This window comes from Vulpes lagopus, chromosome 7 (genome assembly GCF_018345385.1).
Source record: "Vulpes lagopus strain Blue_001 chromosome 7, ASM1834538v1, whole genome shotgun sequence".
NCBI classification, from domain to species: domain Eukaryota; kingdom Metazoa; phylum Chordata; class Mammalia; order Carnivora; family Canidae; genus Vulpes; species Vulpes lagopus.
The window spans coordinates 4,825,581-4,849,656 of NC_054830.1; the positions used below are offsets into that span (position 1 = coordinate 4,825,581).

The 24,076-nt window shown below is 41.9% G+C and overlaps 1 protein-coding gene across 1 annotated transcript in view; it reads left to right on the forward strand.

The window, feature by feature from the left end:
- Positions 1-24,076, forward strand: part of LOC121494674 (putative adhesion G protein-coupled receptor E4P) — a 66,102-nt gene that overhangs the window by 23,100 nt on the left and 18,926 nt on the right. Inside the window, exons 3-10 of the mRNA XM_041761373.1 lie at positions 8,104-8,154; positions 9,856-9,975; positions 15,130-15,279; positions 17,574-17,614; positions 18,273-18,411; positions 18,915-19,022; positions 21,957-22,141; positions 22,743-22,910. Coding sequence (XP_041617307.1) covers positions 8,104-8,154; positions 9,856-9,975; positions 15,130-15,279; positions 17,574-17,614; positions 18,273-18,411; positions 18,915-19,022; positions 21,957-22,141; positions 22,743-22,910 — 962 coding nt within the window. The remainder of the gene's footprint in view (positions 1-8,103; positions 8,155-9,855; positions 9,976-15,129; positions 15,280-17,573; positions 17,615-18,272; positions 18,412-18,914; positions 19,023-21,956; positions 22,142-22,742; positions 22,911-24,076) is intronic.

Here is a 24,076-nt window from a genome sequence, read left to right on the forward strand (position 1 = left end):
ACTGCTTATTAGGGATCAGGCCTGTGCTTATTAGGGATCAAGGCCGATGCAATACCATCGCTACCAGCCACATGTGGCTTCTGAGCACTTGAAACTAAGCTACCCCGAGTGGAGATCAGCCACATGTCCAAAATACATACTTGGTCTCAAAGACTATCTTGCATACAGAAAGGATCATAAAATACTTAATGAATAATTTGTCATATATTGAGTGTGGAATGAAATGGTCACAGCTTGGCTCTTTTGGGTTAAATATAGTAATGAAATGAATTTCATCTGTCTTTTAAAAATGTGGCTACTGGAAATTTTAAAAGGAGCTATATGGCTTGCGCTATAACTCCATCGGACAGTGTGGGGCAGAAGTCTGGACAGGTCCAGATGGACTGTTGCATATGGAAAGAAGGTTGGCACTTGGCCTTTTGATACTAGACTCGGAGAAAAAGCTTTCTGAGCTGGTGGCTTTTCAGTAATCGGGACACACAGCTTGTGATATTGTGATTTATAATAAGAAATAACGTATTTGGGCTTTGTCCCCATTTTGGGCACAGGGCTCCTAAAATCCTTGGCGTTTCCCAGAGAGAAGAGGGATAAAGGTGTCTTCTGTTATGGTAACGGAGTGATTTGGGAAACTCAACGGCAGGGTGGGGTTGGTGGCCTGGGGCATGTTATTAGAAGGTTGGCCTTTTCAGCCCCACGCCCTGATTTCCTGAGAGGGGCTGGAGCTGGTGGGTGAATTCCTCACCAAGGGCCTATAATCATTTCTTTTTTTTTTTTTTTAGAATTATAAATTTATTTTTTATTGGTGTTCAATTTGCCAACATATAGAATAACACCCAGTGGGGGGAGGGGCAAGATGGCGGAGGAGTAGGGCTCCAGGTCACCTGTCCTCAGCAAATTACCTAGAAAACCATCCAATCATCCTGAAAACCTACGAATTCGGCCTGAGATTTAAAGAGAGACCAGCTGGAACGCTCCAGTGAGAAGAGTTCGCGCTTCTATCAAGGTAGGAAGACGGGGAAAAAGAAATAAAGACACAAAAGGCCTCCAAGGGGGAGGGGCCCCGCGAGGAGCCGGGCTGAGGCCGGGGCGAGTGTCCCCAGGACAGGAGAGCCCCGGCCCGGAGGAGCAGGAGCTGCACCGACCTTCCCCGCGGAAAGGGGCTCCCCGGGAATTGGAGCAGGATCCCCAGAAAGGCGGGGACGCCCTCGGGCTCCCTGGGACAGTAACAGAGGAACTGCGCCCCGGGAGATGCGCCGAGCTCCCTAAGGGCTGCAGCGCTCGGCGGGACCCGGAGCAGCTCGGAGGGGCTCGGGCGGCGGCTCCGCGGAGGGGGCTGCGCGGCTCCGGGAACAGCTCAGCGGCGGCGGCTCGCGCAGAGGAAGAAGCTCCGCGCGGAGGGGGCGGCGCGGCTCCGGGAACAGCTCGGAGAGGCTCGGGCGGCGGCTCCGCGGAGGGGGCTGCACCGCCGGGAGCGCGAATCCAACAGCGCAGGCCCCGGAGCACAGGGCGCCGGGACACAGCCCAGGATCCGGCCTCCCCCGGGACAGGCAGAGGCCGGGAGGGCCCAGGACAGCAAGGACGCTCCTGCCTGGAACTGAGCAGATCAGCGGCCCCGCCCCGGAGCCTCCAGGCCCTGCAAACGGAGAGCCCCGGAGCTACTGCGGGAGCTGACTCGAGGGTCCCAGAGCTGCCCCCGCCACTGTGGCTTCCTCCCGGGGCCTCACGGGGTCAACAACCCCCACCGAGCCCTGCACCAGGCAGGGGCAGAGCAGCTCCCCCAAGTGCTAACACCTGAGAATCAGCACAGCAGGCCCCTCCCCCAGAAGACCAGCGAGACGGACCAGTTCCAAGGGAAGTCAAGGGACTTAAACTACACAGAATCGGAAGATACTCCCCCGTGGTTTTTTTTTTGTTTTTTGTTTTTTTTGTTTTTGTTTTAGTTTTTGTTTTTGTTTTGTTTTGTGCTTTTTTTTTTCTCTCTTTCTTCTTGATTTATGATTGCTTCCCCCTCCCCCCCTTTTTTTCTTTTTTCTCCTTTCTTTCTTTTTCTTTCTTTTTCTTCTCTTTTTCCCCTATTTTTTCTTCTTTCTCTTTTTTCTTTTTCTCTTTTCTTTCCTTCTCTCTCTTTTTCTCCTTTTCCCAATACAACTTGTTTTTGGCCACTCTGCACTGAGCAAAATGACCAGAAGGAAAACCCCTCAAAAAAAAGAATCAGAAACAGCCCTCTCTCCCACAGAGTTACAAAATATGGATTACAATTCAATGTCAGAAAGCCAATTCAGAAGCACTATTTTACAGCTACTGGTGGCTCTAGAAAAAACCATAAAGGACTCAAGAGACTTCATGACTGCAGAATTTAGATCTAATCAGGCAGAAATTAAAAATCAATTAAATGAGATGCAATCCAAGCTAGAAGTCCTAACCACGAGGCTTGACAAGGTGGAAGAACGAGTGAGTGACATAGAAGACAAGTTGATGGCAAAGAGGGAAACTGAGGAAAAAAGAGACAGGCAATTAAAAGACCATGAGGATAGATTAAGGGAAATAAATGACAGCCTGAGGAAGAAAAACCTACGTTTAATTGGGGTTCCTGAGGGCGCGGAAAGGGACAGAGGGCCAGAATATGTATTTGAACAAATCCTAGCTGAAAACTTTCCGAATCTGGGAAGGGAAACAGGCATTCAGATCCAGGAAATAGAGAGATCCCCCCCTAAAATCAACAAAAACCGTTCAACACCTCGACATTTAATAGTGAAGCTTGCAAATTCCAAAGATAAGGAGAAGATCCTTAAAGCAGCAAGAGAAAAAAAGTCCCTGACTTTTATGGGGAGGAATATTAGGGTAACAGCAGACCTCTCCACAGAGACCTGGCAGGCCAGAAAGGGCTGGCAGGATATATTCAGGGTCCTAAATGAAAAGAACATGCAACCAAGAATACTTTACCCCGCAAGGCTTTCATTCAAAATGGAAGGAGAGATAAAGAGCTTCCAAGACAGGCAGGAACTGAAAGAATATGTAACCTCCAAACCAGCTCTGCAAGAAATTTTAAGGGAGACTCTTAAAATTCCCCTTTAAGAAGAAGTTCAGTGGAACAATCCACAAAAACAAGGACTGAATAGATATGATGACACTAAACTCATATCTATCAATAGTAACTCTGAATGTGAACGGGCTTAATGACCCCATCAAAAGGCGCAGGGTTTCAGACTGGATAAAAAAGCAGGACCCATCTATTTGCTGTCTACAAGAGACTCATTTTAGACAGAAGGACACCTACAACCTGAAAATAAAAGGTTGGAGAACCATTTACCATTCAAATGGTCCTCAAAAGAAAGCAGGGGTTGCCATCCTTATATCAGATAAATTAAAATTTACCCCGAAGACTATAGTGAGAGATGAAGAAGGACACTATCTCATACTCAAAGGATCTATCCAACAAGAGGACTTAACACTCCTCAATATATATGCCCCGAATGTGGGAGCTGCCAAATATTTAAACCAATTAATAACCAAACTCAAGAAATACCTTGATAATAATACACTTATACTTGGTGACTTCAATCTAGCTCTTTCTACCCTGGATAGGTCTTCTAAGCACAACATCTCCAAAGAAACGAGAGCTTTAAATGATACACTGGACCAGATGGATTTCACAGATATCTACAGAACTTTACATCCAAACTCAACTGAATACACATTCTTCTCAAGTGCACATGGAACTTTCTCCAGAATAGACCACATACTGGGTCATAAATCGGGTCTGAACCGATACCAAAAGATCGGGATAGTCCCCTGTATATTCTCAGACCATAATGCCTTGAAATTAGAACTTAATCACAACAAGAAATATGGAAGGACCACAAACACGTGGAGGTTAAGGACCATCCTGCTAAAAGATGAAAAGGTCAACCAGGAAATTAAGGAAGAATTAAAAAGATTCATGGAAACTAATGAAAATGAAGATACAACCGTTCAAAATCTTTGGGATGCAGCAAAAGCAGTCCTGAGGGGGAAATACATCGCAATACAAGCATACATTCAAAAACTGGAAAGATCTCAAATTCAAAAGCTCACCTTACACATAAAGGAACTAGAGAAAAAGCAACAAATAGACCCCACCCCCAGCAGAAGAAGAGAGTTAATTAAAATTCGAGCAGAACTCAATGATATCGAGACCAAAAGAACTGTGGAACAGATCAACAGAACCAGGAGTTGGTTCTTTGAAAGAATTAATAAGATAGATAAACCATTAGCCAACCTTATTAAAAAGAAGAGAGAGAAGACTCAAATTAATAAAATCATGAATGAGAAAGGGGACATCACTACCAACACCAAGGAAATACAAACGATTTTAAAAACATATTATGAACAGCTGTACGCCAATAAATTAGGAAATCTAGAAGAAATGGACGCATTCCTGGAAAGCCACAAACTACCAAAACTGGAGCAGGAAGAAATAGAAAACCTGAACAGGCCAATAACCAGGGAGGAAATTGAAGCAGTCATCAAAAACCTCCCAAGACACAAGAGTCCAGGGCCAGATGGCTTCCCAGGGGAATTCTATCAAACGTTTAAAGAAGAAATCATACCTATTCTACTAAAGCTGTTTGGAAAGATAGAAAGAGATGGAGTACTTCCAAATTCGTTCTATGAGGCCAGCATCACCTTAATTCCGAAACCAGACAAAGACCCCACCAAAAAGGAGAATTACAGACCAATATCCCTGATGAACATGGATGCAAAAATTCTCAACAAGATACTAGCCAATAGGATCCAACAACACATTAAGAAAATTATTCACCAAGACCAAGTAGGATTTATCCCTGGGACACAAGGCTGGTTCAACACTCGTAAAACCATCAATGTGATTCATCATATCAGCAAGAGAAAAACCAAGAACCATATGATACTCTCATTAGATGCAGAGAAAGCATTTGACAAAATACAGCATCCATTCCTGATCAAAACCCTTCAGAGTGTTGGGATAGAGGGAACTTTCCTCGACATCTTAAAAGCCATCTACGAAAAGCCCACAGCAAATATCATTCTCAATGGGGAAGCACTGGGAGCCTTTCCCCTAAGATCAGGAACAAGACAGGGATGTCCACTCTCACCACTGCTGTTCAACATAGTTCTGGAAGTCCTCGCCTCAGCAATCAGACAACAAAAAGACATTAAAGGCATTCAAATTGGCAAAGAAGAAGTCAAACTCTCCCTCTTCGCCGATGACATGATACTCTACATAGAAAACCCAAAAGCCTCCACCCCCAGATTGCTAGAACTCATACAGCAATTTGGTAGCGTGGCAGGATACAAAATCAATGCCCAGAAATCAATGGCATTTCTATACACTAACAATGAGACTGAAGAAAGAGAAATTAAAAAAAAAAATAAAAAAAAAATAAAAAAAAAAAAAAAAAAAAAAAAAAAAAAAAGAAAGAGAAATTAAGGAGTCAATCCCATTTACAATTGCACCCAAAAGCATAAGATACCTAGGAATAAACCTAACCAAAGAGGTAAAAGATCTATACCCTAAAAACTATAGAACACTTCTGAAAGAAATTGAGGAAGACACAAAGAGATGGAAAAATATTCCATGCTCATGGATTGGCAGAATTAATATTGTAAAAATGTCAATGTTACCCAGGGCAATTTATACGTTTAATGCAATCCCTATCAAAATACCATGGACTTTCTTCAGAGAGTTAGAACAAATTATTTTAAGATTTGTGTGGAATCAGAAAAGACCCCGAATAGCCAGGGGAATTTTAAAAAAGAAAACCTTAGCTGGGGGCATCACAATGCCAGATTTCAGGTTGTATTACAAAGCTGTGGTCATCAAGACAGTGTGGTACTGGCACAAAAACAGACACATAGATCAATGGAACAGAATAGAGAACCCAGAAGTGGACCCTGAAATGTACGGTCATCTAATATTCGATAAAGGAGGAAAGACTATCCATTGGAAGAAAGACAGTCTCTTCAATAAATGGTGCTGGGAAAATTGGACATCCACATGCAGAAGAATGAAACTGGACCACTCTCTTTCACCATACACAAAGATAAACTCAAAATGGATGAGAGATCTAAATGTGAGACAAGATTCCATCAAAATCCTAGAGGAGAACACAGGCAACACCCTTTTTGAACTTGGCCACAGTAACTTCTTGCAAGATACATCCACGAAGGCAAAAGAAACAAAAGCAAAAATGAACTATTGGGACTTCATCAAGATAAGAAGCTTTTGCACAGCAAAGGATACAGTCAACAAAACTAAAAGACAACCTACAGAATGGGAGAAGATATTTGCAAATGACATATCAGATAAAGGGCTAGTTTCCAAGATCTATAAAGAACTTATTAAACTCAACACCAAAGAAACAAACAATCCAATCATGAAATGGGCAAAAGACATGAAGAGAAATCTCACAGAGGAAGACATGGACATGGCCAACAAGCACATGAGAAAATGCTCTGCATCACTTGCCATCAGGGAAATACAAATCAAAACCACAATGAGATACCACCTCACACCAGTGAGAATGGGGAAAATTAACAAGGCAGGAAACCACAAATGTTGGAGAGGATGCGGAGAAAAGGGAACCCTCTTACACTGTTGGTGGGAATGTGAACTGGTGCAGCCACTCTGGAAAACTGTGTGGAGGTTCCTCAAAGAGTTAAAAATAGACCTGCCCTACGACCCAGCAATTGCACTGTTGGGGATTTACCCCAAAGATTCAGATGCAATGAAACGTCGGGACACCTGCACCCCGATGTTTCTATCAGCAATGGCCACAATAGCCAAACTGTGGAAGGAGCCTCGGTGTCCATCGAAAGATGAATGGATAAAGAAGATGTGGTTTATGTATACAATGGAATATTACTCAGCAATTAGAAACGACAAATACCCACCATTTGCTTCAACGTGGATGGAACTGGAGGGTATTATGCTGAGTGAAATAAGTCAATCGGAGAAGGACAAACAGTGTATGTTCTCATTCATTTGGGGAATATGAATAATAGTGAAAGGGAATATAAAGGAAGGGAAAAGAAATGTTGGGAAATATCAGGAAGGGAGACAGAACATAAAGACTCCTAACTCGGGGAAACGAACTAGGGGTGGTGGAAGGGGAGGAGGGCGGGTGTTGGAGGGGAATGGGTGACGGGCACTGAAGTGGACACTTGACGGGATGAGCACTGGGTGTTTTTCTGTATGTTGGTAAATTAAACACCAATAAAAGTTAATTAAAAAAAAAAAAAAAAGAATAACACCCAGTGCTCATCCCATCAAGTGCCCCCCTCAGTGCCCGTCACCCAGTCACCCCTACCCCCTGCCCACCTCCCTTTCTACCACCCCTAGTTCGTTTCCCAGAGTTAGGAGTGGGAAATATCAGCAAGGGCCTATATGATCTGATAAACTGCCAAGGGCCAATGATCTGATAAAGCTGTGGCTGTGTGAAGCCACAAGTTTATCGAGTCCCTTGGACAAGATAAAGGCTGCTGAGGCTGGTAAAGCTGGAGAATGGCCACCCAGAGAGGGCATGGAGGCTCAGCACCCTTCTCCTGTACCTTGCCCCACACCTCTCCTCCATCTAGTGTTCTCAAGCGATTCTTTTTCCTCATAAACCAGCAATCTAGTAGCTGGAATGTTTCTCTGGAGTTCTCTGAGGTGCTCTAACAAATTCATACAACTGAAGGGGGTGGTGACAACCCAGCCTTTCCACGGCTTCTGAAGTGAGAGGCAGGCTTGTGGGAGCGAGCTTTCAGCCTATGGGATCTGATGCTGTCTCTGGGTAGATGGTGTTGAAATGGAGTTGTATCCGAAGACACCCAACTGGTGTCAGAGCACTGATTGTTGGTGTGGGGATCAGCCCACCCAGCCCTGGGCTCTCAACATTGAAATTGGGTGCAGACTCTCTTACAGCTGTGATCAGATGGCCCTAGCATGCTTTACGAATATATGATGCCCTCTGTGACTCTGGTGTTTGTAGACCGGCAGTGAAGTTAGCGCCCTACACCCGGGCAATGGGAAACGAAGCCCCTAAACCCCATGGGCTTCAGCCAAGCTGAACTGCTCCCCCGCCCCCCCACTCTCTGTTCCAGGTCTCAGTGTCCTGCTGGCTCTGTCAGGATCCGATGCCAAGAATTCTGGAGGTGAGTTTACTCATTTCCAAATGCCAGGGAAAGGAAATTAGGGTTCATAACCTGCCTTGAGGGGAGATAAGGGGCCCCTTTTCAAGGGAGACAGTGTAAATCTCTGCCACCTTCTGCCTTTTCCTTGCAGCTCCCAAGGACTGTCCTCCCTTCTCCATCATCTTGCTTTACACCAGGCTCTGTGCTAAGCCAATCCCACACACATCTCTTTCAATCCTGACATTTCTGCAAAGAAGTTCTGGACAGTATCCTCACTTGACCAATAGCTCTCTAGGGAAGTAGCTGGCTCAAGGTCACACAGCTGATGGACAGTGGACTCTGCTCTTTCTTTCCCAGAGCTTGTGTCTAAGTCATGGCAGGAGATACTTCTATTTTTAATTCCATGTCTTGGGTTGGGTCCCCTTCCAAAAGCACACCCTGTGAAAAGACCCTGAGGGCAAGTTATTTATCTGGGAGGTGATCCCAGGAAGTACCAGCTGGGAGCGGGGGAAATTACTCGGGAAGGTGAGGAGCCATAAGGGTCCATTGTCAAGCAGGTTACACTTGGGCAGGGGCGGGGGAGGGGGAGCTGTGTTGAGGGGGAGTCGAATGTAGTCAGGAGTTGCATCCCAGCATGATTCTCCTAGATGGGCAAGGAAGCTTTAATCTTCTTATTTATCTTTTTAAACTTTCATAAAACATACATAACATAAAATTCAGTGGCATCAAGCACATTCACATTGTTGTGAAACCATCCCCACTATCCCCCTCCAGAACATTTTTCCTCTTGCCAGATTGAAACTCTCCCCATGAAACAGCAGTTCCCTATTTCCCCTCCCACCAGCCCCAGGATCCACCATGTACTTTCAGTTTTTAGGAATTTGACTCCTCTAGGGATCTCCCATAAGTGGCATCAAACAGTAGTTGTCCTTTTGTGACTGCTTTATTTATATATCTTAATCTTCAGAGGTCACCCATGTGGTAGCAGGTGTTGAAATTTTCTTTTTTCTTGAAGCTAAATTATATTCTGTTGTATGGATGGACCAAATTGTGTTTATTCATTTGTCAGTGGACACTTGGGGTGTTTCCACATTTTGGCTACTGTGTATAATGCTGCTACAAACATGAGGGTGCAAACATCTCTTCAAATCCCTGCTTTCATTTCTTTGGGCTACATACGTAAAAGTGAAATTGCTGGGTTGTATGGTACTTCTAATTTGAAAAATTTTAAGACTTACCATACTTTTTTCCACAACGCTGCACCATTTTACACACCTACCAGCAATGCACTAGGGCTAGAGTTCCTCTACATCTTGCCAACACTTATTTTTTTTTTTTCCCTGATAATAAAAAAGCCTTTTTTGTTTGTTTAACACACTGACTCATGTCAGTCATTGATTGAGGGATCTGATAACCTGCCATGAGGTAAGCAAAGAGGACTCTGGTGACCAGAGAAAGCTCTCAGATAAAGACCCACAAATGCTGACAGCTGGAAGCTCTACTGTTGAGCAGAAGTGGTGTTGGTGGCAGAGGCTGGGTGTGAGTGGGGCAGGCACTGCAAGCATCTGTGATCAGCAGTGGGAGGGGTGCATGGTGAAGGCCAACAGAACTATTCCCAAAAGGACATTTTTCTGACTACAGCATTTGGGACATTGTAAGTGCTCAAAGAATGTTTCTTGAATGAATGAGTAAATTAACGAAAGGATCCTGTGTTCCCTACAGCTTTCTGTCCCGTGTGCCCTGAAAACGCCAGCTGCTTCAACAGCACCCACTGTGCTTGTAAAGATGGATTTCAGTCCGCATCTGGGGGGAGGTACATCAAGCCCCACGAGAAATGTGAAGGTAGAGACTCAGTCCACAACATCCTGAAATCTGGACTGAGGTGGGGGCATGTGTGGGGTGCGAGTGAGGCAAAGACGCAGTCGTACTACAAGGTGGAACATGTCAGGGCTGTATGAGTGCCCCTAGAGAAGGCCCTATCCCTGGTGTCCCCCTCACTCCTTCTGAACCTGGTTTGATGTCTTTCTTTAGAGGAAGGTAGAGTTCCCAGGACCTTGAAGTTTCAAGCACCAGTTTTTATTTGTCTCTCTGAGAATCCCACAAGGGTAGAGACCATGTCCGTTTTGTTCATTGCTCTAAGCAGAGGACAGAGAATAATGTCACAAAACAGAGGCCCAATAAAAATGTGTTGCCCAAGAGAACAAATGAATAACTTACCATCTTGGCACTCAGATATCTTCCATGATTGGGCCTCAACTCAGATCTTGACATTCAATATCTTCCATGATCTGGCCTCAAGTATTCATTGTTCAAGAGGACAAATGAATAACTTACTATCTTGACAATCAATATCTTCCGTGATCTGACTCCAATTAGTATTCCCATTTCCTTTTTCACTACTCCCTTCTGCTCTAGCCAAGATCCTTTCTCATTTCCACAAATTCTAAAGGTCTATTTGAGTGCCAAAGAGAAAAACCACTCCTGAATATCTGATTGGTGGAGTTGTGTAAATTCAGAAGGCAAATCTGACCATTGTAAACTACTTAGGATTTATTTTATTTTATTGTGGCAAAATACAGATAACGTAAAATTTACCGTGTTAATCACTTTTAGGTGTATCTTTCAGTGATATTAAATATATGCATATTGTTGTGCAGTCATCCCCACCATCCATCTCTAGAACCCTACATCCTCCCAAACTGAAACTGTCCCCACGAAGCACTGACTTCCCACCCCCTGCCCCACCCCTCGCTCACACCATCTAGTCTCTGTGGATGGGACTCCTCTGGGGACCTCCTGGGAGTAGAATTGGATGATATTGGATTATTTATTTATTTAAAAATGTTTTTCAATTGTAGTAGAATATACACAACAAAATATCATCATTTCTATTTTTAAGTGTATAGTTCCCTGGTATTAAGGACATTCACAATGTTCTGCAACCATCCCCACCATCCATTTCCAGGACTTTTTATATTTTGCAAAACTGAAACTCTGTCCCTACTAAATATAACTCCCCATTCTCCCTCCTCTGGCCCCTGCCCCTGACTCCCACCATCTACTTTCTATCTCTGTTAATTTGACTCCTCTAGGGACCTCCTATAAGTGGAATCATACAGCATTGGATGTAGCTATTTTTTTTAAGATTTTATTTATTCATGAGAAAGAAAGAGAGGCAGAGACACAGGCAGAAGGAGAAGCAGGCTCCATGCAGGGAGCCCGACATGGGACTTGATCCCAGGACTCCAGGATCATGCCCTGGGCCAAAGGCAGGTGCCAAACCGCTGAGCCACCCAGGGATCCCTATTTTTAAAACTTTTTAAAAGAGCTTAGATAATTCCCTATTACCCCATCACCCAATTCACCTCAGGCTAACCAACAACATGGCTATATTACAATGATGAAAACTAAGGATTTAATATTGATATAAGGATGTTAAACAACAGCCTTCTTTCCCCCCAGTTTCACAGTTATACTCCCAAAGCCTTTTTTTTTTTTTTCCTGCTTCAAGAACCATTTAAGGGATGCCTGGATGGCTCAGCAGTTGAGCGTCTTCCTTCTGCTCAGGTCCTGATTTCCAAATCCGGGATCAAGTTCCACATTGGGCTCCTTGTGGGGAGCCTGCTATTCCCTCTGCCCATGTCTCTGCCTCTCTCTCTCTCTCTCTCTCTCTCTCTCTCTCTCTCTCTCTCTGTCTCTCATGAATAAATAAATAAAATCTTTAAAAAAAATAAGAAGAACCATTTCAGGATCCCATTTAGTTGCCACATTCCTGAATTGGCAATCTGTAATGGATCCTTAGTCTTTTCTTGTCTTCCATGACTTAGACATCTTTGACAGGAAACCAGAAATGCCCTTTTGCACTTTGCTTTTTCACTTAATTATATATCCTAGAAATTACTACAAATCACATAGAGATCTTCTCCATTCTTTTGTGTAGCTGTGTGGATGAACAAGAGTTTATTCAACCTTATTCTACATAGGGGCATTTTAGTTGAATACTTAGGCTCTTTCCAATATTTGTAGGAGATATGTCTTTAGAATAGAGTCCTGGAGGTGAGGTGACTTACTTAAGAGGTAAATCCATATGTAGCTTGAATAGCTATCCCAAATTTAATTCTAGAAAACTTGTACCAATTGGCATTCCCCAGCAATACATGAAAGTACGTGTTTCCCCATAGCCTTGCCAATAGAGCATGTTGTCAGAACACATTGCCAGGTGAGAAATGGTATATCAATAGATGTTTTATGGTCCTCTCTTATGAAGAACAATTTTTTTAAAGTAATCTTTACACCCAACACGGGGCTTGAAGTCATGACCCGGGGATTAAGAGTTGTGTACTCCTCCCACTGAGTCAGCCAGGCATCCCTAATTATGAACAATTTTGAACATTTTGTGTTACAGGATAATTTTATATCTTCTTTCTGAATTGTCTGTTCATGTCTTTCCCCTACTTTTAAAAAATTGAATGTTCATTTCTTTTTCTCCCAATTTTTGATTTCTTTATATGTTAGAGATTTTGGTCCCCTGTCAGTAGTATATATTGAGAATATTTTCTGTCTGTTTGTCAATTGTCTTTAGACTTTGTTTGTTTATGTTTTTAGCCATGCAACTAATTAAAAAATTTTTTATGTAGGCAAACTTATCAAGGTACTTAAATAATCATAAAAATGTTTTCCCCAGGATGCCTGGGTGGCTCAGTCAGTTGAGAGTCCAACTTTTGATTTCAGCCAGCTAGTGAACTTGAAGGTCATGAGATTGAGCCCCACTTGGGTACTGTGCTGGGGCAGAGCCTCCTTTGGATGCACTCTCTATCTTTCCACTGGCCCCTCTCCCTCCTGTACTCTCCAAAAAATAAAAAATAAATGTTTTTCCCTACACTGAAATCAAAGAATTCACTTCTGTTTAATTCTAATACTTATATGGCTCCATTTTTACATTTAGATCTTTGATCCATGTAGACTTTATTTTTAAGAATTGTGCGAGATCTGGGTCTCATTTTATTTTATTAAAAACCTTATCCTGGGACCCTGGGTGGCTCAGCGGTTTAGCACCTGCTTTTGGCCCAGGGTGCAATCCTGGAATCCTGGGGTCGAGTCCCACATTGGGCTTCCTGCATGGAGCCTGCTTCTTCCTCTGCCTGTGTCTCTGTCTCTGTCTCTCTCTCTCTGTCTTTCATGAATAAATAAATAAATAAATAAATAAAATCTTAAAAAAAACCCTCATTCTGAATCAGGATAAAGGGGAATCCTATTCTAGACAAGGGAGTGTGCAGTGGTATAATATGCATTTGTTACATTGTTTGAGACTATTTGGTTCTGCTGTAGAAGAAAGAAAAAATCCAATGGGATATATGAAATGCATAAGTTGTGTTAGAATAGGTAAGTAGTTGGTGGATAGAGCATGTGTGTGTTAAGCATAGAATGGAATGGAGAGACCAAGAGTAATAGTCATGAAGCAATAAATATACACAAGGCACATAGGGGCTAAATGCTTATGGCAAATTAAATAAATAAGTGTCTTTTAATGCCCAAGATACAAAATATAAACAAAATATACACAAGCACTTAATATTTATTAAGTCTTCATTCAGTCACTCACTGGTGATAACCACTTTGACCCATATACCCTCTACTCAGAACACACACACCCATAGCCTGATATAACCCATAGATTAATGGGCAAGTTGCAACTATTGGTTATATGTACTTGTCCTGAGTCCTTCCAACAGAGGGAATAAATGTAAATCATTGACTCAGGGCAACTTCTATCTGTGGGTCCCTTTGTTTGAACCTCATCTCTGGTCCATCAGGTAGATGGAGCAGATAGATGCAGGACACGGGAAAATAGTACATGCCAGGATTTAGATGGTGGGAGCCTTTTGCTTCATTTGTACCATTTCCTAAGGGTATATGCATTTGCCCTATCTCTTTCCTTGCTTTTCACAGTGTGTTTTAAATTGATTTAACAAACTGTGTGATCCAAGTATAGAAAGAACCATTTGTCCTTCTTTAGTGGTTTGACATACCACCATCATCATGACTCTAAAGCTCCATATATACTTGGGTCTATTTCTGGACTTTTGGTCTATTTCATTAGCCTATTTATCAATTCATATATCAGCACTCATTTTATTTTATTTTATTTTTAATTTTTTTAGTTGGAGTTCAATTTGCCAATATATAGCATAACACCCAGTGCTCATCCCACCGAGTGCTCCCCTCAGTGCCCATCACCCAGTCACCCCAACCCCCCACCCACTTCCCCTTCCACTACCCCTTGTTCATTTCCCAGAGTTAGGTGTCTCTCATGTTTTGTCACCCTCACTGATATTTTCACTCATTTTCTCTCCTTTCCCTTTATTCCCTTTCACTAATTTTGTATTCCCCAAATGAATGAGACCATATAATGTTTGTCCTTTTCTGATTGACTTATTTCACTCAGCGTAATACCCTCCAGGTCCCTCCACGTCGAAGCAAATAGTGTGTATTTGTTGTTTCTAATGGCTGAGTAATATTCCATTGTATACATAAACCACATCTTCTTTATCCATTCACCTTTCTATGGACACCGAGGCTCCTTCCACAGTTTGGCTATTGTGGACATTGCTGCTATAAACATCAGGGTGCAGGTGTCCTGGCGTTTCACTGCATCTGTATCTTTGGGGTAAATCCCCAGCAGCAGCACTCACTTTATTGAGGCTTTAAAGTATGTTTCAGTGTCCAGTAAAATGAGTCCCCACTGGAGAGTTTTTCTGGCTATTCTTGCATGATTGTATCCATTGTTTTACTCCTTAAAGTCTGGCTAGATGTTTTTCACTAGGATTGTATTCATTTATAAATTAACTGGCGGAGAACTATCACTTTTCTAATAGTGAGTCATCTTATCCAAGAACAAATGCTTATGAATGATGGTGGGTACTTGAGAGTCCCTGTGCAAAGTAAGTTGGGATAGTTTGCTGAGAATGAAAAATAATGTTTTCTCTTGATTTGCAGATATTGATGAGTGTAAGGCTGGGCTGTCAAAGTGCAAGAACAAAGCATACTGCAGAAATAAAATTGGAAGTTATTACTGCAGCTGTATCTCTAATTCTATCTTCAACTGGGTGGCTAGCTTCATTAAAGTAGATCGTGAAGCATGTTATGGTAAGGATTTCCAAATACTCTTTCCACCATGGCAAAGGAAGTGTGGGAAGACTTTGAGGGCTCCATCAATTTCAGGCCAGGGTAAGAGAGCAGAGATCTGTACTGGCTCTTGTTCTGCATCCCATTGTTGTTCCTGGTAATCTTCTCCCAGAAGGTACCACGCAAGCCCCCAGCACCAATCACCATCTTCATGTGGCTGCCTTGCAAGAGTATGTCTCCTGTCTGGGTCTCTTTCCTGGGCTTCCAAAATGACATCTCAGATTTTCTGCTGGACTTCCCTACTTGTTTCTCCCTCTCTCACTTTAAATTCAATTTCTGTATTTTTTTATCTGTCTATATACCGAAGCCTATGAGTTCACACTGATACCTCAAATTCCCATCCAACACCAGGGCTCATTCTAGCCTTCCTTCTGTTCTTATTTGTAGCTGCTTCTGTGTTACTGAGAACCTGGATCTCACTAACCACAGCATGTTTACTAGTTGCTCATTCCTAGTATAATTCTGTGTTTTGAGTTCAATAGATTGGACTTAACTCATGGCTCTATCACTTATCTACCCACTTTTTGGATAATGACCTAACTTCTATATGCCTCACCTGTAAGTGGGAATAATAATAGCATCTACTGTCTGAGCTATGTTTTGCTGCATAACAAGTTACCCAAATGGTAGTGGCTTAAAACAACACATATTGTCTCACAGTCTCTGTTGGCCAGGAATTTAGGTATAACTTCCCTGCATCCTTCTCTCCAGGGTTTCTTACAGCTATAGTCAAAGTGTTGGGCAAGGATGAAGGCTCACATGAAGGCTCATCTAGGGGTGGATCTGCTTCCAAGCTCATTCATGTGGTCGCTGGCAGGAGTCAGTTTTTCAAAGCTACTGGACTGAAGCCTTCAGTTTCTGTAGTTGGTGAGAGGCTGCCCTCAGATCTTAGATATGTCAGCCTCTCCAGCTTGCTTTGTTGTAGTGAGCACATGAGAATAGCTAGAAAGAGTGTGAACAAAACAGAAGTTGTAGTCTTTTATAACCCAGTCTCAGCAGTGACACTTTATCACTTTTGCTGTGTTCTGTTCATTAGCAGTGAGCCACTGGGTCTGGTCGGGGGGAGGAGGGTTCCAAATGGCAGGGATCACTGAGAGTCACTTCAGAAAACTACTTATTTCATATACTGGGGGGAATTGAATCTCCCTAAATTCATGTCCATCTGGAACCTGGGAATATGATCTTATTTGGAAAGAAAGTCTTTGCAGAACTAGTAATAAAGAGGAGGTCATGCCAGATGAGGGTTGGCCTCAATCCAATATGACTGGTGTCCTTATAAGAAGAGGGACGTTGGGTGTAGAGATACGCACACATAAAGAGTGATACGCAAAGACAGACACAGAGGCTGTCACAAGCTGAGGAACACCAAAGATTGGTTGCAACCATCAGAAGCTAGGAGAAGCAAAGAAGGATCTTCCTTAGAGACTTCAGAGGGAGTGTGGCCCTGCCAATAACCTTGATTTTTTACTTTAACCTCCAGAACTATGAGAAAATAAATATCTATTGTTTTAAATCCACCCAGGTTGTAGTACTTTGTTATAGCGGCCATAGGAAACTAATACACCTCACCTACCTGTTTTGATTAAGGTGTGTAAAATATTCATGCAGCGCTAGGCACCTAGGAAGGCTCAATAAATATTAGCTCTTAAGCTACCTAACCCTGTTCTAGAAACTTCTGTGTTTCTTTACATGAGATAGTGTGTATTAAGGCACTTTATATGCCATGTTGTGTTGACAACTGCAGGCATTATTACCATTTCTGTGTTATTAACCTAGTTAGTATTCATTCCTTTGGGAAGCCTTCTCTGAACCCTTCATATTCTAGGACTTCTCTGTGTGCTCCCAAGGTATCTTATCCTATATATTAAGAACATGCTGGACTGTTGTAATCACTTAATCATTTATTTGTCATTATTTACCTAGTGACTTTCCCACCAGACTGCAAATTCCACAAGGGAATACCCTTCGTTTCTTTGTGAACTTATTTCCATAAGGTTTAGTATTATTCCTGGCTTTTAGTAGCTGTTCAATAAATACTGTTGACTAAATTCTTGAACTGGAGGCCTTGCCCTAATCCTCTTTTAAATTTCTACTGTAGAAGAAGACATTTGGACTTCTTAGAGGGGGCTTGGGCAAGAATGGGAAGCATCAGGGAGAAACCCAACTCGAGAGTAATTAGAAAGGGGTTGTAGGCCAGGTGTCTTACCCCCCCCCTCCACATTCCACTCAATGGCTACTTTTTTTTTTTTCCCCAGAGGGCACCAGTAAGGGGACATCATCCTTAGGAAACATTCAGGTGAGTGAAGTGAAGCCTAGATCTGGGAAGCAACTGGCCAGTCTTGCCTTATCATTCTCTTGTTAAAATAACTACCATGCCCCCCCTCTGCCTTTCAGAACACACCAGCTCTCACACAGGAATGATTTGTCCTTTCTCCCAGGAGACATCTGGCAATGTCTGGGGACATTTTTGGTTGTCACAACTAGGGTGCTACTGGCATCTAGAGGATAGAGACCAGGAATGCTGCTAAACATTTTGCCATGCCTGAGGACAGCCCCCACATTATCTGGTCTCAAATGTCAATAGACATTGAGAACCTGTGGGAAAGGCTTTCAATGCCTCAGCTGTTGTTCAAGTACCAGCATTATGGCTTCACTCTATCCCTGTCACCACTTCCCATCCTCTTCCTATCTTCTTCCTCCATAAGGCACTTTTCATGGATTCTAGACACCTCATCCTTAGGCCCTCATGTTCCCATAAATACAATGGAGTGAATGATATGCCCTTCACAGGGCTGTATGCGGTCAGTGAGAAGACACATATCAGGTTGAAAGTACAGAGCTTACACCTTGATCAGTGCTATTGCCTCCTGGGATCATCCAACCACAACCAAGTATATTCCTGCTTTTTCAAGTTTCAGGAAGAGCCTACTTAATTAGCTTTATTTCTTTGAAAGGAAATTCTGAGGAACAATGGAACCACCAAAGAGCAGATTGCAAAGATAGCTACACAGCTATTTCAAGAAATGGAAGTGAACATATGGACTGAGGGTTTAGCTTCTCCAGGAAAGCATGATAATTCTACACTTGGTATAGGTAAGAAACAACAGTAATTTCCTTATGACCAAAACATTTTATGAAGGCGATCTATTTTGAGACCTTGTGTTTCTATATTTATGTGACATAGAGAATTCATTCAAGGGGTTCTTCCCAAATGCAGACCTGCTCTCAGGTGACTTTCCTTGGAAAATTTTAAATATTTAGTTCTCCTGCTTAAAGACTTAAGTTACCAACCCCCTTATCAGGCACTCCAGTATAATTATTTAAATATTTTTTGATCTTTTAAATATTATACATAAAGGATGAGCTTGCCACCTCTCCAGGAAGCATAGCCATCCCCTCTCTTCTCCTGGGTTGCTGTGGCCACTGTATGCTGCTTAGGCCATTTTGACCATCTGTAAAAGGGAGGGCCATTGGTCTACCATGCACGCAGAAAAAGAAATCATCAGTAGGGAATCTTTCAAAGAAGGGAGTTCTTCAACTAACTTCTTATGCATGAGAAGCAAGCAAAGCAGGACTCATTTTCTTAATGTTTCCAGTCTATGAAATCAAGAGGTGCAATGAGACAAGTGAGAAGACTGTTCTGGAAGCTGGAAATAACACTATGAATATCAACTGTACCGATGCTTTCAAAGGAACCACAAGAGGTACTGTGTTTAAGATGGATTCTTCTGATCTCCAAATCCTAGGCACTGTTGTCTCATTTCTAGGTGATTGTGCCAAGAGGTAAGGACTTAGAAAGTTTTCAAGGTAGGGAAGACTCTACATGATGACCACTACCCTGGCAATCTGGGAGACATAGTGAATACTTTGTGACACACTGAGGTTCAAACAGGGAACACTTGACATGCTTCCTTAAAAGGGACTGGCTGATGCATGCTCTGTTTCCATGTGATAGTGTGACAAGGCAGCACTTGAAGGCAGCAGATGATTGTTGCCTTGAATACTCTTTCCATTGAGTAGTGTTTAATGATCACCTTATTTAATATAATCCCTAGTCTTCCTCTGTCCTACACATCAGCAAACTTTTTCTGTGAAAGGACCAAATAGTCATTTTTTCTCAAGTTCTTATTTAAATACCAGTTAATTAACATATTGTGTAATATTAGTTCCAGATATAGAATTTAGTGATTCATCACTTTCATACAACACCCAGCGCTCATCACAAGTATCCTCCTTAATACCCATCCCCCATTTAACCCATCTCACCACCCACCTTCCTTCCAGGAACCCTCAGTTTTTTCTCTATAGTTAAAAATCTGTTCTATGGTTTGTCCCTCTTTTTTTCTTTTTTCCCCTATGTTCATCTGTTTTGTTTCTAAATTCCACATGTGAGTGAAATCATATAGTATTTGTCTTTCTCTGACAAACCTATTTCATTTAGCTATACTTTAGCTCCATCCATGTCATTGCAAAAAGCAAGATTTCATTCTTTTTTGTGCTAAGTAATATTCCATTTTCTATCTATCTATCTATCTATCTATCTATCTATCTATCTATCTATCATCTACCTAGCCATCTATCTCCCACATCTTACATCTTTTCCATTCATCAGTTGATGGACATCTGGGCTCTTTCCATAGTTTGGCTATTGTTGATAATGATCCTATAAACACTGGGGTGCATGTATCCCTTCAAAGCAGTATTTTTCTATCCTTTGGATAAATATCCTGTAGTGCAATTGCTGGATCGTTGGGTAGTTCTGTCTTTAACTTTTTGAGGAACTTCCATACTGTTTTCCACAGTGGCTGCACCAATTCACATTCCCACCAACAGTATAAGAGGTTTCCCCTTTCTCTGCAACCTTGCCAACATCTGTTGTTTCCTGTGTTGTTAATTTTAGCCATCTTGACAGGTGTGAAGTGGTATCTCATCATGGTTTTGATTTGTATTTCCCTGATGATGAGTGATATTGAGCATCTTTTCATGTGTCTGTTAGTCATCTGTCTTCTTTGGAAAAATGTCTGTTCATATCTACTGCCCTTCTTTCAACTGGATTATTTGTTTTCTGGGTGTTGAGTTTTATGTAAGTTCTTTATAAAACTAACCTTTGTCAGATATGTTATTTGCAAATATCTTCTCCCATTCCAGAGGTTGCCTTTTAGTTTTGTTGATTGTTTCCTTCACTGTGCAGAAGCTTTTTATTTTGATGAATTCCAATAGTTTATTTTTGCTTTTGTTTCCCTTACCTTGCTTGAGCCAGATGAACTTTAACTACTCAACCCTGACATTGTAGTGGGAGAACAGCCATAGCTGATATGTAAATGAAGGGACATGTGTGTGCCAATAAAACTTTATGTACAAAAATAGGTTGTAGGATAGATTTGATTCTCAGGCCATAGTTTGCCACACCTGCTTTATTCCATCATCTCATTTAAATTTCTGCACAGCATGCACACTATGCACTTTTTCTTAATTTATTTGTTGTCCATCACTCCCACTACAATATCAGCTCTCTTATGGCAAGAACTCAGCCTGTTTTCTTCACTGTTGCATTGAAATGCCTAGAACACTGTCTGGCACACACTAGATGTTCAATAAATATTTGATGAAAGAATGAATAAATACATTAGTGAATGAGTGCATGACCTAGTTCTCTGGAGAGAGTGAAATACCTACTGTATTTTCTCCAGAAAATTCCCAATCACTGATTAACCACTACTCCTTATTGTGAGCTGTCGGATGAGAAGGGGGAGGAAAAAGATCTCCAAATGAGTTGATTTTTTTTAATGGAGTAAATAATAATACAGGTGGTAAGTGGATTTGGCTAAAACTGGGATGGTGGCCCAGGAATAATTGCAGTTTAAGAAATACTACATCACACTACAGAGCATCATATGTGAATTTGCCTTCTGTGAATTAAATTATTGTTGCCCAAAAAGGAGAAAGAAAATGAGAGGGAGAGGAGAGAAACAGAGAAAGACAGAGAGAGGGAAGGAGAATGAGAGAATGAATTAAATAGAAATGTGTCATCCTGCATACCTTTCCATAACTTTCTGAATTAGATAACCCAGAATGAGCTTGAGATGGAAGATGGGAATGTGTGATTTCCTTATACTACCTGAGTTCTATTTGCTCTTTTGAGAACAAACATCTTGCCTCATGATTTTGAGGTATAAGTGCTCGTATATATTCTTACAACACGTTAACAGGTATTTTACATATATATCTCTTATAATGTGTGGTGCATTATAATTTGTATTATATATACAAAATGCTGTACCTCAAACCACATGTAATGTATTGGTGGGGCAACATAAGGGATTCCCTTTTTTTCTTTTTTTAAGATATTTATTTATTTATTTATTTATTTATTCACGAGAAACAGAGAGAGAGAGAGAGAGGCAGAGAGAGAAGCAGGCTCCATGCAGGGATCCCGATGTGGGACTCGATACTGGGACTCCAGGATCATGCCCTGGGCCAAAGGCAGGCGCCAAACCACCGAGCCACCCAGGGATTCAACATAAGGGATTTCCAAGAGTGATGTAATGTTTGCCTTATGACTCTCACGCAAGACACTAGTATACCGATTTCCCATAATATGGATGCCCTCTAAAGTGATTTCTCTTCTGTTTTCTCAGATAAAAGTGCAGTTGCAATCATCACTTATCAGAGTTTTGGGGATATTCTGAATGGATCCTTTTTTAATGATGAAAGAGGGACACAGGAAATGAAACTGAACTCTCGTGTCGTGAGTGGCACCATTAGTATGAAGAAAAAAGTACGTCTGTCTAAACCTGTGTTCCTGACCTTCCAACATATTCAGGTGAGCAAAATCCATGACTGATTCTCTATGCATTACCTCAGAGAGGTGTGTTATCAGGGTCCTGTCAAGAAACTGAATCTAACTCTGCTCATTCAGTTAACAGAACCAACAAGAAATGTTGAGGTACTCAGAGATTTGCACCGGGGGAAGGGGAAGCTATTATCACATTTAAGCCTTAAAAGGCAATGGAGGGATGAGCATTGTTGAGCCCAGTGCGTGCTGGAGGCACACAGAAGGGTTGCCCTGCTGGAGACAGAGATATCCTGAAGCAGAAGCAACTGGAAGAAACACCTGACCTCCTCCTCCTCTTGTTTAAGGACTTCTCACCAGTTCCTCTCATTAGTTGTCCCAATGATATGGAGCCTGGGGAAAGCAGTTCATAAAGGTCAATCCCTGAGGCTCTGAGGTGACCAGAGAAGGGAAGAATAAATGAAGAATAAACCCCACAGCAGGTGTGGTCATATGAAACTCTTTCTCGCTAGTGTTCTAGATAATGGGATTTTCCTATTCCATTTTCCAATGTAACACATCCATGACTAACCTATAAAATTGAAATAATAAAACCAGAAACAGCTCCACTTTTATGCTATTCTCTTTTCAGCCTGGTGGTGAAAGAACAAAACCTTTCTGTGTCTTCTGGGAAGGATCAGAGGAGGGGGGCACCTGGTCAACAAAGGGCTGCTACCATGTGCACAGCAATGATTCACACACCAAATGCAAGTGCTTCCACCTTTCCAGCTTTGCTGTCCTCATGGATTTTGTTCCCAAGGTACCATGATCCATGGTCCCCTCCTAGTATCTGATTGTGTCCCAAAAACTGTGATATTGTCCTCTCCATGTCTTAGAAAAAGACTCTAAGATAAGGAGTCAAGTGGAAGTATCTTACGTGAGAGGTAATTCCAGGAAGCACCAGTAAGGGGCTGGGAAATGAAACAAGAAAAAAATAGAAACTAACACAGAGAACGTTATCAAGCTGGTCACTACTGTGGGTATCTAGGACTTAATTCCCTCTCAAGTACTCTGGGAGTCAGTGCAGGAGATGCACCTGAGTCATCCTAACTGAACAGCAGGAGAGCTGGGGTATCTATACACCACCTCCTTTCAGGTATTGGTTGAAACGTACATCTGGGGGTGGGGAATGTTAATTCTGGCATGTCCATGGGCACGAGCAGAGTGAGGTTAAGTTAGCAGAGAAAACCCTCAAACATTGGAAACTTTGGGTTGTCAGCCCCAACAGTGGTGGGATCTAAGATAATCTGGACTCAAACATCCATTACTCTGCAAAAGAAAGTTACAGCTAGTCAGATGGGAAAGAAGGCAACTGACTGCCACCAATGAAAAAGCATAGGGCCTTGAACTTCCCAGGTCCCAAACACATCTAGGATAAGCCAGGCTTAAAGAAATTTCTTCTCCTACTTATTTACGCTCTCATTTATTTAACATTTACTGATGACAACCATTATATTACACATTTAAATACATGGTTTCATTTTATTCATTCAACAAATTTGCATATGACTGCTTACTATATGCCAGATGCTATTCTAGGCATTGAGGATATGGCAGAGAACAAAACAGATAAAGAAATCCCAACCTTCATGGATTTGACTTTGGGGACCTATGTTGTCCAATAGGATCATCAGCCACATGTGGCTATTGGGCCCTTGAAATGTGGCTAGTGTGACTGAGAACCAACTTTTTAATTTAATTTAATTTAATTTTAATTTATGTAAATTAAGAAGCAGTGTGAAATATTTTCCATTAAATACAACTTCACTGGTAGGACTTCATTTCACTTTTATCACTGAAAACAATAGCATCTGAACTCAGATGTGTCATAAGCAAAAAAATATGCGCTGGATTTGAAGGCTTAATATAAAAAAAGTATCAGATATCTCATTTTTTAAAATTATTTTATTTTTTAGGCTTAAGTCC